General features: G+C 40.2%; 1 protein-coding gene across 2 annotated transcripts in view; it reads right to left on the bottom strand.

Annotated features, from left to right (window-relative positions):
• LOC148040379 (uncharacterized) overlaps nucleotides 1-10,747 on the bottom strand; it is a 42,072-nt gene extending 31,325 nt beyond the window's left edge. The window contains exons 1-3 of one of the 2 annotated variants that reach the window (XM_087699014.1): nucleotides 10,426-10,747; nucleotides 9,911-10,286; nucleotides 9,752-9,791 (exon numbers count right to left, since the gene is read on the bottom strand). In XM_087699014.1, the coding sequence (XP_087555140.1) occupies nucleotides 9,752-9,791; nucleotides 9,911-9,985 (115 nt within the window). In that variant the 5' untranslated portion in view covers nucleotides 9,986-10,286; nucleotides 10,426-10,747. The remainder of the gene's footprint in view (nucleotides 1-9,751; nucleotides 9,792-9,910; nucleotides 10,287-10,425) is intronic. The other variant, XM_087699006.1, reaches the window with a different exon arrangement.
• Nucleotides 10,748-18,705: the final 7,958 nt, after the last annotated feature.

Below are 18,705 nucleotides of genomic sequence, written 5' to 3'. Positions count from 1 at the left end.
CCGCATGTACATAAAATGACCAAATGGCGCACAAATTTCGACCAAACAGCAAAAGCTCCAAATTGCACGGGGTCCAATGTGCATCAATGTCGAGAAATTGGGCTAATTTCAGCCCAATTCTTGCATGTACATGAAAAGCAGCAAATATCGGAGGCAAAATGTCACAAATCCCTGCAATTTCTAAGACAAATTTCACTATTGTGTCTTGCTCGCATCAAATCTAGACAAATCTGGGAAAAGCCCTAATTTTTCAAGAGCAAATGTGCACAAATTTACATTCTGTGCTTATACACGCAAACATCTGATAGGAAAAGGAAAGGAAACCTCCTTTTTTTTTCTTTTTGATTTTAGAAAAAGAAAAGAAGAAAAAAACTGTTGACGACAACCCGCCTGGTCCTGTCAAGCACGTCGCAGCCTGTTCCATCGCAGCCCGTCTCGTCCGCTGCCTAGTCCCAGTCGCGTGCAGTTCCTCGTGACCCCCGTCCACCTGTAGCAACTATCGCCTGCTCACGTGACCTGCGCCTAACGTTTTGACTTGCGTGCAGCCCGTCGAATCCAATCCGTCGTGTCCCTACAGCGTGTTCCGTCAGCACTATTCATTTGCACTAAACCTATCGACTGCCTCTCCTGTACCTGAGCATGCCTGTGACTTGTCTTTCACACCTGCCTGACTGCATGAATGACGTTTTGACCTGCTCATCTGTCACTTAGCCTGACAATTGTTACTGAATCCGAAAAGCGTGCACGACCCGTGAGCTCTGATACTAGTTTGTTGGAGCCTAGCGCGGAGCTTAGAGTAAACGCGACGGATAATACACACAAAGAGTAGAGAGTAGAGCATAGAGTAGAGGGGAGAGTGAGCACGACACTTGATATTCTTGGGTACAATGATGAGTGTACCTCTTTAGGTTTTTAGATAGATATATATAAAAGTACAAATGTGCTAAGGGTGTGTTCACACCCGTACACATATAAAAGGCACGATGGCCCTTTATTCCCAACACTTTAAGACAAATTGGATAAATCCATACTTTGTGTGCGGCATTATCAACAAAAGTAATGAAATACTTCTTTTCCCCTAGAGATAACCCTAGCATCTCACATACATCTGAATATACCAACTCTAAGGGTGAAGACTTTAGAGAAAAAGATGTTTTATGTGACGTTTGAGCACGCTTACCATAAATACAATTATCACATTCTTCAAAATCAACATACCTCAAATACGACAAATAACCCGAACGAGAAAGCACTATCATTCCAGTTTGACTCATGTATCCCAATCGCCTATGCCACAAAGAAACACTTGGCTGCTCAATTATGGCGACTACATGGTTATGCACACTAGATACATACAAAGGATACAAAGTATCACTTTTAGAGCCCTTGACAACAATGCGAGAGCCCTTACAAATTTTCCATCTGCTATCCCCAAAAGTGGTAGAATAGTCTTCGTCATCTAGTTGCCCTGTGCTTATCAAGCTTTTCTTGAGCTAAGGTACATGCCTCACATTATACAAAACAAACACAGAGCCATACTGAAATTCCAATTTCAGACTACCAATACCTGCAATTTGACATGCATAGTTATCCCCTGAGTAGACAACACCACGTGCACCACCATTGTGGTCAGTAAACCACTCATGATGTGGTGTGACATGAAAAGACGCACCTGAATCAAGTATCCAAATGTGCATGTCATCATCAAAATCTGCAATCAATGCATGTGCACTCAAAGAAGAAGCAAAGGAGTACATCACCATCATTGTCATTCTCATGAGTAACTATATTTACCTCCTCTATCTTCACACTACTTTTCTTTGCAAGTTGGTTGTCCTTTCTCTCAACCTTATTGTCTTCAGTGTTTTTGCTTTTGCCTTTCTCTTTCTTCAATTGAAAACGGTCCCATTTGTAGTGCCCTTTCTTGCCACAATGATGACACTCCACATTTTTGCCACGAGACTTGCTATGTGCTCTATTTTCAAAACAACCCTTTTGCTGAAATCTGCCCCTAGTGTGCAATGCATTAGAAGACTTGTTTGTTGAATTATTTTGCATGTTAAGTTCTTTCATTAGCAAAGAACTTTCCACATCAGAATATGACAGTTGAGCATTTGAGTTACTCAAAGCTGTCCTAAAAGTATCCGGACTTTCAGGCAAAGTGCATAGCAAGAAAGTAGCCTTAAACTCATCATCAATGTGGATGACTGAAAATTGAGTTGAACTCATTCAAATGTACAGACATGGCTGTACCGTAATGCATGCAAAGGTCCATCAACTTTTTCAGCCAATGAACCTTGCTAGCTGCACTTTTCTGAGCATACAATTCCTCAAGTCTTCGCCACATTTCATGTGCAAAATTCAGCTTCTCAGTGTTAAAGAGCAAGTTGTTTGACACAGAGCTCTATGGTAGAGCATGCAAGTTCATCCAAATCATCCCACTCTTCTTGTTCCATCCTTGCTGGTCTTATTTCCTTTGCTTTGATGGGCTTCACCTGTTTCTTCTGCACCAGGACATTGTAGCACTGTTTTTGCCATATTGCAAAATTGTGTGCATCGTCAAGCTTCTTGATGTGCAAAAGGTTGTTGCTGTCACTGTCTCCAGCCATGATTTGCAGCACTAAATTAACTCAAACATCAGCAAATGCAAGCCCAAATGTCACATAAATGACCATGGTACGCTGCAAGTACCAACCAACAGTGAAAACCAAGAAATTGCAGAAATTTCAGATCTGCAAATTGATTTTTAGAATTAAAGAATGCCTGCTAACCAAATTTATAGGCCAAACATATGAAATCCCCAAAATTCTACTACAATTTCTGTTCCAAATGCATTCTTGAGCACAAATTTGACGATTGTGGTCAAAAGCCCCAAATTTTCAAAGGCAAATCCACCCAACTTGCATCAATACATGTACCCAAGTGCATAAACTAGGCAACTTTTGCACAATTTGATGAAATTCTGCAAAAACCCCAATTTTCTCGGGTCCTGTGTGCACAAATTTTGGAGAAATTGACAAAATTTCACTAAATGTGAAAAGCCCCAAATTTCCCGGGCAAATGTGCAGCAAATTTACAATTTTTGAATCAAATTGTCTTGTTCTACATCAAAAGCCCCAAATCCAGGAAAAGCTCCAATTTTTTGGGTCAAAATTTCACATTATGCTTATGCATGCGAACGCCCATCAATGAGCCAAAGGTTTAATTCAAAAAACCTTTGAAATTATGAAAAATAATGAAAAATCTATCCCGTTACCTTGATTGGACTGCCACCTACAGTCTGAGTTGTTTGACAGACTGATGCAGCTTGACGGACTGTTTGACGCAGTCTGACGGACTGACTCAACCTGACAAACTGTCCTAACACATTCGTGACGCAGCTCTAGCAACCTAAGCTTTGATACCAATTTGTCAGTGGAGTGCGTGAGGATCGAGACATGCGATGTGGTTCGCACAGTGAGAGTGAGTGCAAAGTAGAGAGAGAGAGAGAGAGAGCAAAACTCGATGTGGGTACAATCTCAAAAGAACCACTTTAGGTTAGTTATATATATATATATATATATATATATATATATCATAGAGTACATGTGTAAGGGTGCATAAACCTGTACACCATAAAAGGCACGATGACCCTTTATTCCCAACAAGAACCACAAACACCTAAGTATATAAGCTGCATTTTCTGGACAGCATGCACTGCACAATCTTTCTTGAAAGCAAACCTATGCATTTTGCCCAAAATACATCCCTCACATGCATGGGGAGGTGAGGTCCCCACAGAGGCAATACATCTACCATCTGGCACCGCTAACAGGTCATCAGACCGCCAAAACTCATACGTCCATAGCGGGCATACCATAGATCCACATTTTGCATTATGGGCAAAAGAGTACCAACTGCCAGAGGATCACGAGGCCATCTATCATACATATCCAACAAAAAGAGACCCTTATACATGATGCCGGATAGCTCAAGTGTATAACCCATTCCCTATCTCTAACAATGCATTTGTCATCTTCAAAGATGACCTAAAAGCCATGCTTATTGAAAGCAAATACAGACAACAAATTCTTTTTAATGCCAAGCACAAACAAAATATCCAAAAGCATGAAATAGGAACCATCTGCAACAGTAATCATGATTGAACCAATGCCACATGCATCATCACTGCTAATATTCACATATGTAACACGCTTCCCTACACGGACTGAATGCAAAGATGTGAAGAGACACTTCCTAGAAGTGATATGTCCGGACATCCAACTATCAAAATACCATGTGTACTACATTTCAGCAACATTAAATGCTGAATCAACCATCAAAGAATCAAAACTACATGTAAGAAATGCACAGTCCTTCTCCCAAAGTTGGTTGATGCATCACCATCAAAAGATCTGCTGGCTGATGTCTGCTAGACAACCAACCAGAGTCATCCTCCTCCTCTTCGGCCAATTGCTTCTTGCATTCATCAATATAATGACTGGGCTTTTTGCAATAGTGACATTTCCCCTTTTTCTTGGACTTTTCTATCCTGAATGACCTCATCAACATCAAGCAACTACTCAAGCAAATCCTGTATGTATATGAGGTGATCTGTCATATTGTTACCCTCATCCATGTTTACATTAGCCATCTCTCTGTGGAGATAAGATATCCTAGCTTCATTACGTTCTCTAGCACATCCCAAGCTGCATTTGAGATCCTACAAGAACGAAAATTCAAAATAATAGCCCTTTTCACTAACAAGGCAATTAAAGATAGGGCTTGTGCATCCTTCGAGTCCCATCTCCGCTAATCCTCCGTAGGAGGGGGGAGGGGGTGCATCAACAACACTAGCAACTTGTCCTCTGGCATTACACTGAGATGTCTAAGGTGCAAGACCTCCTGGTCACTACAAAGTCCCACGAATCCTTCGCTACAAGAAGGTTACGCACCATGAAACTCCATAGAGGGTGGTTGGTGCCATCGAGCTTGTCCTCTTGAGTAGGAACACCAAGGATGTTGCTCTGATTATTATGCCCCTGACGTGCCATGCTTCCAAGGATGCACAAAATCACCAGCCAAATACTTCACGCTGAAGTAGAAAATGTACTCTACTGAGTACCAAAAATCACCACACGAGATTAGAATGCGAGTACCAAACCGCCACAATTCTTGACAAGTGTGTCCAAGGTTGCATAAACTAGCACTCAACTTGTGAATTACAATGATACACTGCTATACCACAGTTGCTTCAAAATGCATGCCCAAATAGACAATTTACAGCAATGTAATGTTGAGTCCCCCCAATTTTTACTGAAAATCCCCAAAATTCACTACCAAATCTGAATAATGCAGCAAGATAATGCTCCTATAACACCTCTTCCCTGCCTTGGAATGCGTGTCAAGCAAAAGCCCCAAAATTTTTTCCAAAATTTTAAAGAAATTGAAAAAATGTATACCTAATACTCTGAAATTCTACTCGAATGTTGCCTTAGGACATGTGCCAATAGGAAACAATAGCTGGAACCTAGCTCATAATGTGTGCTAAAGCCTCTAGACCAAAAAACCCCAAATTATTGCACAAATCTCAAAGAAATTGTGCAATGTCGGCTTGCCTAGTGTTGATTTGCGCATAGGAAGCCGATTCAGGCAAAAGCCCCAATTTTGGGCGCCTCAAGATACATGCACAGAGCTAGGAACTTTCAGGTCACCTATTGGCGGGTTACAAGGTGGCGGCACAAATGATTAGAGTAGCGACATTGATAGGTGGAGGTGCTAGCTCAAACAAGTGGCGTTGTAGGCGGGGGCAAGGAGGTAGTGGCATTGGCTGTGGGCACATGCAAGCAAGCAAACAAGGAGCATGTGGCACAGACGGCGCCTCAAAGCATAGGCAAAGGCAACAATGCTCCGAGTAATCCAAGCAGGAGCACTTCAAATTGGCAAGCAATGAGCGAAGCAACAATAGATAGGAGCATTGCTAATTGAAAGGTCAAGCGACAAGCAAGGAGCAAGTAGCAGTCTCTATGCAAACAGTAGGCACAACAAGGTACACAAGCGCAGGTGCAAGAGACAATGGCCATAGGGTGGGGACGGCACCTGGCAGGGCGATGGCGCGCCAACAAATAGGCGCGAAAAGCGCAGGCAGGTGGCATGTGTTTTAGCGGCTAACGGCAAAGGCCTTGGTGGCAACACCCGCAAGAGGAGATGCCTGAAGGTACAAGGGGCAATGGTGACTACTAAGACAGCAAATGTCGAGCTAGAGGCACGTCTTGAGGACGAAACGAGCAAAGCTAACATGTAGTTGCTCAATTTTCGATAGCCCCTTCTCTTCCTCGCATGAAAGATAGCTTGTGGCAACAAGACCTCATGTAGAGCAGCAGTGGCTAAGTGAAACCCATACAAAAACTGCTTTGATACCAAATGTGAGAAATGCACCACCTATGGAGGAGAGAGAAATAAGACAATGATAGTGAGTGAGCTGAAGCAAGAGAGTAGAGTGTACTTGCTGAACTAAAAGATAGAGTGAAAGTACAACACCAGTTTACGTCATAGGTTGACCTAGCCAACCTTCCACCAACTAAGAGTTAGGTTAGCTTACTCTAGTCTCTAGTGTCACTACTTTAATGTCTAAAGACACTAGGTACACACACACTACATCGACACTTTAATAAGTGTCCACACCACACAAATTACACGGGCACTGCCCAAAATTAGCAAATTCTAAGAGTAATTGCTGCAAACTAGGCTGTAAACCAGTACTATAAGTTTCTTGCATACCAAGAACACATAATGCATTGCCATCCATGGCCTAGAACACTGAACCACCTTCAAAATAACCTAGATATGTAGATTATTGCTGCGTAGTTGGCTACCCAAATGCATGCCGAAAGTTATTCCCTTGTGCATGCATACTAGCACCATGCCCATGTACGAACTATTGAACTAGAGCCCCAAGCGCATTGGATTGTTGTCCATCAAATGGCATAGACTGAGACTACTCCCCATGTGCTCTTCTAGTACATCTAGAATGCAAATGCCTCTTCTTGTGTTTGGTCTTTTGAGGTCCAAGTATTACATCAAAAACCTTGGGTGTTGAGCAACCTATGACAATGCATTCGCTACCTTCATCAATGTCGCCCAAAGCATTGCATTTGTGTCATCTTGCTTCAGTGACTCGGAAGTTCCACTAGAATATACATTCACCTGTGTAGTATCAGTTGCATTAGAGTACTACTGTCCAACATTGATGACATAACCTTCGATTGAACCTACACTATGCAACAACTGCTCCTCAATAGAGGACAGTGAGTTGTCATCACTTGCATCTCATTCCCTATGAGACATCTTTGCTGAATTTCTGGAAATTTGCTGCTAAAGATGGTGATGTCTCAACGACGGAACCATGAAACTAGCATGTGGATTTGATACTTCTCCTTCCACCTTTTGACGGTGAGAGTGAGCAGTTTTTTCTCTTCGTAATTACAAGGGTTTGATCATTTTATCAATTTCATGATCTCTTTATAGCAAGATGATTATCAATGTAAAAGGGCATTTAAGAATGTGAACAACTCCCCCCAAGGGCACAGCTCAAGTGACGCATGTTGTATTCATGCTTCCCATTTTGCATTACACCTTGTTTTACCCCTCACATTACATTGTGTTCTTCTGAAATAGGAATGGATGAAAACCTACAAGAGCAGGCATCCCTCCAAAATGAAAAGCACAACTCAAGTGACACCTCTTGAATTCATGCTTTCCATTTTGCATTATACCTTGCATTACCCCTTGCATTACATTGTGTTTTTCTGAAATAGGAATGGATAAAGACCTACGAGAGTAGGCATCCCTCCTAAATGAAAACCTTGAATTTTGTGTAAGCACTTTTCCCTTTTACCCCTTCCAAGAGTAGTCAACTTGGACCATGTGTGCACCGATCACATTCATACCAATGGTAGCTTTTCCTCTCCTCATTACATCTTAATCATTGACACCCACGCCACATGATTGTCATTTCTACAAGATCCTATTGTCAATTATCCATTTTTAGAAATCATATGACCCATTAACTTGGGCTACCCCCAAGAAGATATCCATCCCCTCTATGATCTTGGGAGGCTCTTAAGCAACCCATCATGACACCTGTGGTTTAATACCTTGGTCTCTTTACAGTGCAACCTTATGGGTACACAAGGGTAAAGTTACAATCTCTCTCTTTCCTTGGACACCTTTTTGGACCTAAGAGGGGGCGTTAAACAAGTAAAATTAGCCTCAAGTAATGGAAGATTACCATGCATTTCAGCCTAATTTAACTCAACAAAAATAACCTCAAAAGAACTCCTCGTAAAAAATGCATTTTATTTTTGCAAATAGGAAAGATGCCCAAAAACTTCTATAAAATGACATGTTGTGAGCATATTCATTTATCCCTTGTCATTATCATATTCAACCCTTGGCCATCAACCTCCAATACTCCCCTTTGCAACCATGCATGCACCCAAAGCCTACCACTTGCATCAAGGAGTTGCTGGCCCAGTCCTAACTGCACCAAAGGTCACCGCCCTATTTTGGGCAGTTGGCATCTAGCCCCTAGGACTTCCACCATCAATTGCATAATCATCTACAATGCAGCCCAATCATCAACAATGATTGGGCTGCATTTTCAGCCTTTTTCACTACCTAGAGGCTACACCAACCTCATGTTTCCCAAAGGAATGTGTTTCACTCCCTCTACTACTACCTACATCATCATTAATCCCAATGGACTGTTGCTACTGTGTTTTGAGATCCATTTCAAGGGCGACCCACTCTCATAGTTGTTCTTGGCATCTCCAACAGTGCTCTCAGCTCAGCTCTACCCCAATACTTGAGACACACAAATTCAAGCCCTTTTGTATCATTCATCACTTCTATATACCTCCATCTTCATCAAACATTCATCAAATTTTGTCGTACATTTGCATTTCTTGTTAATTGCTTTGGCATTTTCTTGCAACCTTCTTACCCTCCAATCACATAGACCTCATCTAAGATGAAAGTCAAGGCCCAACCATTGTCAGGGTTCTCACCTAGCTTCTCCTTATAAGGGGACCTTGCAACTTTGAGCACCATGGATCATTGGTGTCACCTCATGAGGGTGGAGCATTGATCATATCTAATAAGCAAGCTCCTCGTGCTTGGCATGAGAAGATTATAGATACATTCTGATTTGACAAAGCATTGTCTTAGCAATAGTCAAGTGGAGACTACCCTCTATGTGAAGAGATATGGTGGCGTATTTTTTATTATTGTCTTATACATTGACGACATGCTGCTTACTGAGCCAAAAAAGAGACACATTTCAGATTTTTAAGGCTCAATTGAATGTAGACTTTGAGACGCCAAAGTTGGGCTATCAACTAGTCAAACTATAATACTCTTCACGTAGTTCTTTTCTTGGCTTCAAATCATTTCATTGATCCCCACATTACTTACACAACACGTGCGATAATGACTCTATCTAGTTAAGGTTAAAATAAATCGACCTATGCAACATTTTTGCTGCAGTTCTTTCCAGATATACAGGAAAAATAGATTGTACAGCTAAATATATGTTAGAAAGATTTGCTTTAGCGGTTGTGAATCGTGACACTCCTATAGAAAAACATACTGTCTTAAAATCATATTATGAAACCAAAATTCTTAAAACAAATCGAAAAAAGAAATCCACCCACTCAAGAAAAGAAATCAAACTGAGTTAATTTATACATTAGGTTGAAAGACGAGAGAGCACCTTGAAATGGCAAGACCATGCGATCCAAATCTGCTGCGGCCTATCAAACCGGAAAGGAAAGGAAACAATGCACTATGTAAGAAAAATTATATACACAAAGCAGGCACATTTACTATTCAGATTTCCGATACGAGTACATGCTTTAGGGCAATGTCTAACCGGAACTGATCCAGGGAGATTGCTGGCTGGTAAGGAAGCGTATCCACCCTGTATTCTGTAATTCCCATCTGCCATTGAAAGGAGTGGCAACTATGCTGGCACCTTCTTAATTCGTGTTGATCGATGGGAGAAATGGAACAATGTTAATTAATCGATAACCCTAACATCTTCTGCAACCTTCGTGCCTCATGCCATCACTTGAAGGCCACATGACAAGCCTAAACGATAGTAAAAACGGTACTTTCCTGCAACGAAGAAAGCGAGATCCTGGCCATTCAGCTACTCTATGCACAAGACCGACGGCAAGAGAGAGAACAACTAATTACGCCCCTTCCGTTGTGTCAGAAAGTAAGACATACATCATAAGAGTAAAAGGCTGCAAGGACAACATAGATAGAGCCCCTTCACTATGTCAGAAAGTAGGACATACATCATGAGACTGAAAAGGTCGCAAACAGGAAATGCATATCATCATGAATTAGACATCTACGACCACAAGTCTGAAGCCATTATACCTTGCGGATGGAAGGCAGTTTCTGCTGCGTCGATGGTGGAGATATGGAAAACTTAGTGAGTGCACGACAAGAAGAAGAAAACGGCAACACTTCAAACTCAAACAGTCAGGCTAACTCAGTAGAAACGGACGAAGAGGTGATCCTATCGAGATCAGTGGAGCTTAACTTCCTCGCTTTTGGCAAATTAAGCTCCGAGGGAAAGGAGTCCCTGAATCTGACACCTACGGCCCGGAGGATTCCGCTTAGGCATGGGATCCTTAATTTTTTTGCCCTGACCGTGGGCAGCATGATATTGCGGCCCCAACTATCTTGTCTGTGTTATAGCTACTAACTTAGAACCATTAGCTTTTGTTTTGTTTTGGGAGAATATGAGAAAAGTTGGGTAAAGACTCGTAACATTAACGAGCTCAACACTTGGGTTGAGGGTTTTGCCAAGAAGGACAACGGATTTAGAGAAGGGTTCTTCAGAGTTCGGCCTTGGGCCCAATTAGGAATGGCCTTGGTGAAGTTCACCCAAGGTCTCTTACATGTTGGGTTTAGGCCCACAAAAAAGAGTCTTAAGATGGTTGAGTATTAAGTGTTGAAGAAGTCGATGTCCTACAAAGAAGCCATGAGCATATTGCCGTGGAGTTTATTCGAGCCAAATTTTTCTTCAGTTCCATCTTGTATGAGAGGACCTTCATTCGATGTAACCCTCATCCATCATCCATTCTAGGAGGTCACTGCCCAATACTATACTTGTCTATGGGTGAAATTCTTGGGTAGAGGGGTGGTGTATATCTAGACATATTCCAATTAGTTCCCACCCCACAATGAGAGGAGTATTTCTACAACTTCTAATTATTTTTGCTTCAGAAGTGTGGCCTTCTCCCATTTGGACAGGGATCCTTTTATGGATTAAACCTCTTGGGCTACTTCTTTAGCTAGAATATTATCTTCACACGCATCAATCTACAACAAAAGAGCACTTCTCAATCTCAAGACTCCATTCAAAACTTTGTTCTTAAAGATTAAATCGTTTCGAGAAATCCATACTATCCAAAAATATAGGCTTGTTATTACTGTCAAAATTATTAGGGGGGAAATCTAACTGCTTCCCCAAGTAATAATTATTTCTACGTGAAGGCCTATGGATAGAAAGGAAACAAAATCTTGTAGGGTTCATTTATTGTAGCTTAGCTAGATGGACAAGTAATAAACCAATGAGGTATAATCTCTATCTATTAGTTAGACATTTGCACATATATTGTTTCCCTTGCCTGTTATAGCTACCTTTTCATTGGTCCATAAGGCCTTTTGTAATATTAGCCAAAGCAAAAGAGAAATTTTGGGAGGGATGGAGGCAAACCATATTTATTCAAATATGTAATACCATTGTTCTTTGCTCTAGTTCATTTCCAGTGAATGTTGAGTTTGTTAATTAGCTCACATCGGTCCTTTTAATGTTTGGAAGGGGGAGGACATGATTTCAATTTTCCCATCTAAAATCTCCGAGTTGAACATGCATATGAAGTTGAATGCACAAAGGTTTAATGTTAGTCCACATACATGTACTTCAATGAATAACCTCTAGATCTTGTGAGTTTAGTCAAAATTGTGCAATCATCTTGGTTTGATAGTCCTAAAGATCGTTCTAGGTCTTGAATCCTTTTTTACTTAGTCATGTTGTTGCCTCGAGACCTTCCTCTTCAACAAATTGAACTATGGAGCTGACCTTAACGGAATCTACCGCTACCTAATATAGGTTACCCCTATTGTCAACCACCACATTTAACTTTCCTTTGTACCACTGCAACAATGATTCCCTTATCAATCTAAATAAGGCCAAGGTTTTTATAGTTATCAACCTTGTGTTACTAAAGACGATGTTGTGAGTAGGGTGTTTGTCAATTTGTTGCACTTCTCTATGTTAGAAGCTAAAAATTATGGTTAAGTAGGATTGCCCAATCTTCATCATCTTTAAACTAACTCTTGACTATCTATTTTTTTGCCAATTTTTGAACTACACTATGAATGTCTGAGATTTCAAGACTATTGTATTTCTTGCCCAAGGTGCAAATGCTCCAAGCAAGGAAATAGATGCATGTTGAGATGCTGAAGTGTTGAAGTACAAATTTTGTGGATGAGAGCAACTATTGGAAGCCCCTATACCTATCTAATGTCTTGCTTAGTTTATTCATTGCCCATTGCCACCATTTAAACAAAGGATGGCTCTAAAGCCCATGGGGATGTCAACTAGCCAAAAGATTTGTCTTTCTAGAATGAGCTAACAATTAGCTTCGAGTATCCATTTGGGGGACCAAGTTTGTTAATATCCTAATACCAATTTTGCTATGATTTGTTTTTCAGCCCAATGCTAAGTAAAATAATTTTAAGCATCTCTAAAGTGGCTTAAGTGATTGCTCATTATTTTTTATCATGGAGTTCGTGTCATATTCGTAAAAAGGTTGATTAATGTGTGTTTTTTTGAATTTGGGACCTTGATTCCTAGTGTGTGCCCAAGTTTGGATTGCTCTTCCAATAGCAATTGAGACATCAATGGTAATTGCATAAAGAAGGGGAGCCAAGGGACAACCTTGGTAGACTGAACAACTTAGAACATAAGTCTTGAAGAGATCCTTGTTTCCTAAAACTCTTGTTGATGCATTGCCAAATAGGGTAGAGGTAGCCCTAATGAGTCAATGTCCTAGACCCATATCATGTAGTGATTGGAGAGGGAACCCCCATTCTATCCTATTATATGCCTTGTCAAAATCCATCTTAAGGAAGACAAATTCCTAGTTAGTGTTTTTTGCATAATTTGTGCCTTCACATACCCCTATGATGGCATCCAATGTGTGAAGTCCTTGTACAAATCTTTTTTGTTCTTTGTGTACTCTAGAGTCTAGACGAGTTTTATGTAAGTCTCCTTGCTCTATGACTTTGATAAATATTTTATGGGCAGTGATAAGATAGGTTATTGGCCACCAATTTACTAAGTCTTATTTACTGTCTCTAGTGTGTACAAGCTTGACAACCCCTTCATTGATGCAATGAGGGTGCCTTTGGTAAATGTTTCTTTCTATACATCAAGTAAGAATTTGATGAGAAAACCATAGAATTCTTTATAGGATTCATTTTGAAGTTTGACTATTCTGAGAGATTTCCCTTTTGTAGGGAGTTCATGGTATCTACAAGCTCTACTTTAGTGAAGTTTGAGTCCAATAACTTACCTATTTCAAAGGGAACTACTTTTTTACAGCATCTAACTATCTCAACTCTCATGCTAGTTTTCTTTGGGTTTGATTTAAATGGTTGACTAAATATGGTGGAGAAATAGTTATGTACTATCTCAATGATTTTTTCATGGGATTGGGCAATTGTGCCATCCTTTCATTTGAGCAAGGGAATTCTATCCCTACCTTTTTTTACCTTAAGCATCTAATATTGTTCTTTTGTGGACCTATCATATTTGTCAATGCATCAGCTCCAAAAATATTATTGAAGTATCTCGACTTCCAAGAGCTCCTCCTTGTAGAGTTTGGATTTAGCTTTTAGGAGTGCCTCATGTAGGTCCTCTCTACATTCATCTACTTGGAAGGATTACATCCTTATAGATTTGATGACCTCTATCTGTGTGCATGCATGCATGTGTGTGTGTGTGCGTGTGCGCGCGTGCGTGTGCGTGCGTGCGTGCGTGCGTGCGTGCGTGCGTGCGTGCTTGCGTGCGTGCGTGTGTGTGTGTGTGTGTGTGTGTGTGTGTGTGTGTGTGTGTGTGTTGCTTTGCTCTTTGCCTCAAAAAGGAAGTGTTGTGTTTCCTTCATTGTTGTCTGGCTGGCTTTTCAAGCAAAGAAGGGAGGACTGAAGTGAGAACTCAATATTTGTTTAATCCCTTCCCAAATATAAATAAACTTAGATGGGGTTTGGTTAGCGTGGAACCAACCCAAAGTAACCCTATTGCAAACACAAGATAGGCCTAGCTTATGATCAAAGATAAGAATGTTGTGAAGTACCTTGGATTTGATGTCAATGAAAGTAGATTGGAGCTCTATTGATATGTAAAAGTGATCAAGTATGGCTTTCCTAATGGCATGACCTTTTTTGTTGTCAGACCAAGTGTAGTTGGGATTGGGCTCCCCTAGGCTATGAAATCTTTTAGCTCTAACCATGCTATCCTTTCTCTACTCAAGATTATTTGCCCCATACAATCATGACAATCTAAAGTGTTTTCTACCATATTCTAGTCTCCTATAAGGATAATGGGGCACTAGATCTATTTAATTGAGTCCCATGATTTGGCCTTAGAGTTATTCAATCACCATGCATAGAGAGAAATCACCACAAATTCTTTAGTCTTTTACTTAAATGGCAACCCACCAATTTTTCAATGTCAATGACTACCTTGATGATTGGTAAATGTTGGGTAGCGCACATTCTGAGTGTTGTTCCTCCCACCCCTATTGTGTGATGGGTCGTAAACCATGTATAGTCTTTGCCTATATGTTTGATTACTAGATAAATGCTCTCTACTTGTCTTGAGCTCTTGTAAACAAAGAAAGTCTGGGCTATGCCCTTCCTAATTAAGCCATTTGTCTATTACCACAACCATGGTATTATCAGTAAGACATTTGCAATTGCACATAATTACTTGAACATTATTCATTTCTTACCCAACTTGTTTGGGGTTTTTGTCCCTTGCTCTTATTGGAAGCCCTAGTGGGGTTGTCTAGGTTGCTACCAATTTTGGAAATACATCTTTTATAGTTACTTATTACTTGTGGAGGTTGATATCGATGTAGAGGAGATGTTGGCATTCTACTCCTGAGCATTGTGGTCCATGCCAAATTCTCATTGATGTTCTTGTCTCATCCTTGTGAGTGAGGTTTGATAAAGGGAGAGGCTCTTTCTCTACTTGGGAGGTCAATCCCTCAATGCCTTTGTCAATGTCTTCCGTTGCCACATTAGAGTCCTTTTCATAGATTTATTTTTGGACTTGTCTCTAGTGCTTCTTGTCTCTTGCAAGAATTGTGTGTCATTCAAAAATTTGAATTCATTTGACATTGAATCAAAGTCTACTTTGTGTGCGCGTGTAGCCTTGTTCAAGAAATGTGATGTTGCCTTTCCTACAATTCAATCTAGTTGGTTTTGAAAAGAGTTTAAATGAAGAGAAGGACATGCTTTTGTGGGGTTCGTTATTGGGCTTCCCACGATTGAAGACATTGTTGACACAATACATATATGCATGTGAAATAAAAACATGAGCCATGCCAAGTAAATCTATGTGCACATGTGTGATCATGGTCTTATGTTTGTGGAGTGTGATAGCTTGTTTAATACCCAAAAGAGCTTCAACATGTTGATCCATCAAACCAAGCATTCATGGATTTCTCTCATACTTGGCTATATTGAATGTGACAAGTTGTAGGGCATCATTAGGGTCTTGCATAAAATCCAAAGCAATTGTATTTTCTTATCCAACCTAACATTTATGGCAATTTTGAAATCTTGTACTCATCTCTAATGTAGCAACATGGGCCAAATAATGCACACATATTAGAACAGGGCATTGTGAGAGGGAATCTTTTGTTGGTTGTTGCAACATTGAAAAATGCCAAATGCAGCTTGCTTGTTGTTGTTGAAGCCAAAGAAGTACTTAATTGAATGATTGCTTCACATGTAGCCTCATGAACTTCATTGATTGTGTTATAAGATCCGAGATACATGCTCGACCTTCTTATATAATTTAAAAGATATATGATGAATATTATGTTGGTGCAGAAAGAGAACAAATGAGAGAAAAGAAAGATGTAGAGAGAAAGAGAGAGAGAGAGAGATAGAGAGATTGACAACACACTAGGGACTGGAAGATGGGCCAGTCCCCCCCTCCCAATGGAGTTATATTATTGACAAGGAGCAAGCTCCTCCATTAAACATAAATCAGTTCTTAACTTGTAGATCTTGGGAACAAGATCATGGTTCCTTGCATGGTATACAACCAACTAACGCTTGCACAACTTGGAAGTTGGCACCTTTTGATCCTTCTCGAGTCTCTCCTTCTCTCCTACACAATATGTATAGGGATCTCCCCTTGGATCTTGATTTCAGTAGAGCTTCCACAACACTTGCACCTTCTCTCCTACACAATATGTGTAGGGATCTCCTCTTGGAACTTGATTTCAACAGAGCTTCCGTAGTACTTTGTGAGACTCGAACCGCCTTCTCTCCTCCTCTTGCATGTATGCTTCCTTCACCTCCTCCACACCCAAGGAGAACCTCCCTTTTATAGGCTCCAAGAGCTTCTCTTCTTGGAGAGAAACTTGAGTGCCAAGATTGGAAAGGTTGATCTTCATGTAAGATGTGATTGTTCCAGGACCTACTCTGCATCACCAATTTTGGAATATCTCTCTGTGCATTGCTCAGATGGAAAAACGTCCAACACAAAAGTTGTAGATCTCACCATTTTTTGATAAGCTTAGCGGACCGTTTTTAGAGATCAACTTTCTATCGAGAGATATTTTAAAAATGGATTCACCATGTATATTTTAAGAAAAGAAGTTTTTTAAACTCTATTCTTAACTTATGGTCCATGCAACCACCTTGAGCCATAGATAAAGAGAGTTCATTAGATTGCCTTGGGCCTCAACCTTAAGATTGACTTCCACACAAAAGCTTGTGTCATCTTAGACCTTAGAAAGGGAAAATCAATTCTCTCCACTTCTAGAGGATCACATCTTTCGTCTTTCTTAGTAAGAGAATTACCTCTCTTGTCTTTCTTAGTGAAATAATTACTTCTCTCCTTAATTCATTAAGAGAGAAAAGACCTTAAACCTTAACTTGTAAGGGAGAAGATGTCCCCAAATGAATGCAATGCTCATTACGCACAAGTAAACGTTCCTAGGCGTCCCCGAATGCACACATAAATACATATACACAATGCTAATGCACTTTCTCTTCTTAAAACTCAATCCATCTCCATTTATGTGTAACTCCTTAGTTCTTGTGTACACTCTTACACTTGGAAGACACTTTCTTTCCCCTTCATAACTTATACTTCGTGTACCAGATATCCCTCTCACAGTGCTCTAATCACTCCATTAAGTAATGCACTAGGAATATTGGTCTCTAAATGGTCTCATGTCCATGCTAGATCATCATCAACACTTAAAGAAAAGTGAGTCATTAATCTATTGACATAAATTTACTAAATACAGAATGCGTAATAAGCAATCAATTTAGTAACATCCCTCCCGCTTCTAAACAGTTGACCTCAACTATAGAGGGGATACATAGTCCTTAAGAAGATCTGGAAAGTCTTATAGTTCTCTTTCAGTCATAAACTAAGCATCCAATGGGTGATAATTCTTAAACTCAACCAGATACTTCCGTAATACCTTACATGACCTTAGAGTATTGTCCTGATGGTGTAAAATTCTTTCAGGCACAATGAACTCTTTTGTTTCTTCTATGTCAAGTAAATCTTCCTTGATTGGTTCCATTGGAGGTTCTCCAATATAGGGACGTAGCAAACTTATATGGAAAGCATTATGAATGTTCCAATGACTTGGTAGATCCAAACAAAAAGTCACATCGTTTATCTTATCTGTGATCTTGAAAGGGCAATAGTAGCGATTGGAAAGCTTAACCACTTTACCCTTTTGACATTTCTACTTCTTCAAGGGAGCCTTCTCAAACTTAAGAAGAACATACTATCCCAATTTGAGATTCTAAATGCTTATCAGCTTCGTGTTTATGCTTCTCTTGTGTCCTTTGGATAGCAGCTTTTACTCGAGTGAAAGTTGTATCAATGTCTCTAACAAACTCATCTGCTACAAAGTTCTTATCCTACGTAAGAAAAATGGGTGGTAAATGAGGCCTACCATAGATGATCTCAAAAGGTGCCTTACCAGTACAAGAGTGCACCGTGTTATTGTATGCAAACTCTACTAAAGGCAAATACTTTTCCCATTCTCTTTGATTATCAGAGACATAGGATTTCAAAAGGTCTAGAGCATTAGAGTTAGCACTTTCACTCTGCTTATCCGTTTGAGGATAATAAGAGAATGAAAACTTTAACCGAGTCCTGAGGTTCTCGAAGAGAGCTTGCCAAAAGAGGCTGGTCATGTGGGGATCTCGATCACTTATAATGGACTTAGGCATGCCATGATGCTTGAAAATATAAGCAATGAATAGCTTATCCATATGATTGGCTTTGATTGTCTTTTGCATAGATATAAAGGGTGCTTGCTTATTGAATCTATCAATGATAGTCTAGATTGCATCATTGCCTGCTTGTGTACGAGG

Source organism: Lygodium microphyllum, chromosome 2 (genome assembly GCF_053477565.2).
Source record: "Lygodium microphyllum isolate KBCC chromosome 2, Lygodium_microphyllum_v1.1.10, whole genome shotgun sequence".
In the NCBI taxonomy this organism is placed as follows: Eukaryota; Viridiplantae; Streptophyta; class Polypodiopsida; order Schizaeales; family Lygodiaceae; genus Lygodium; species Lygodium microphyllum.
Note: the sequence above shows the minus strand (reverse complement) of the source record. Positions and strands in the feature narration are given on the sequence as shown.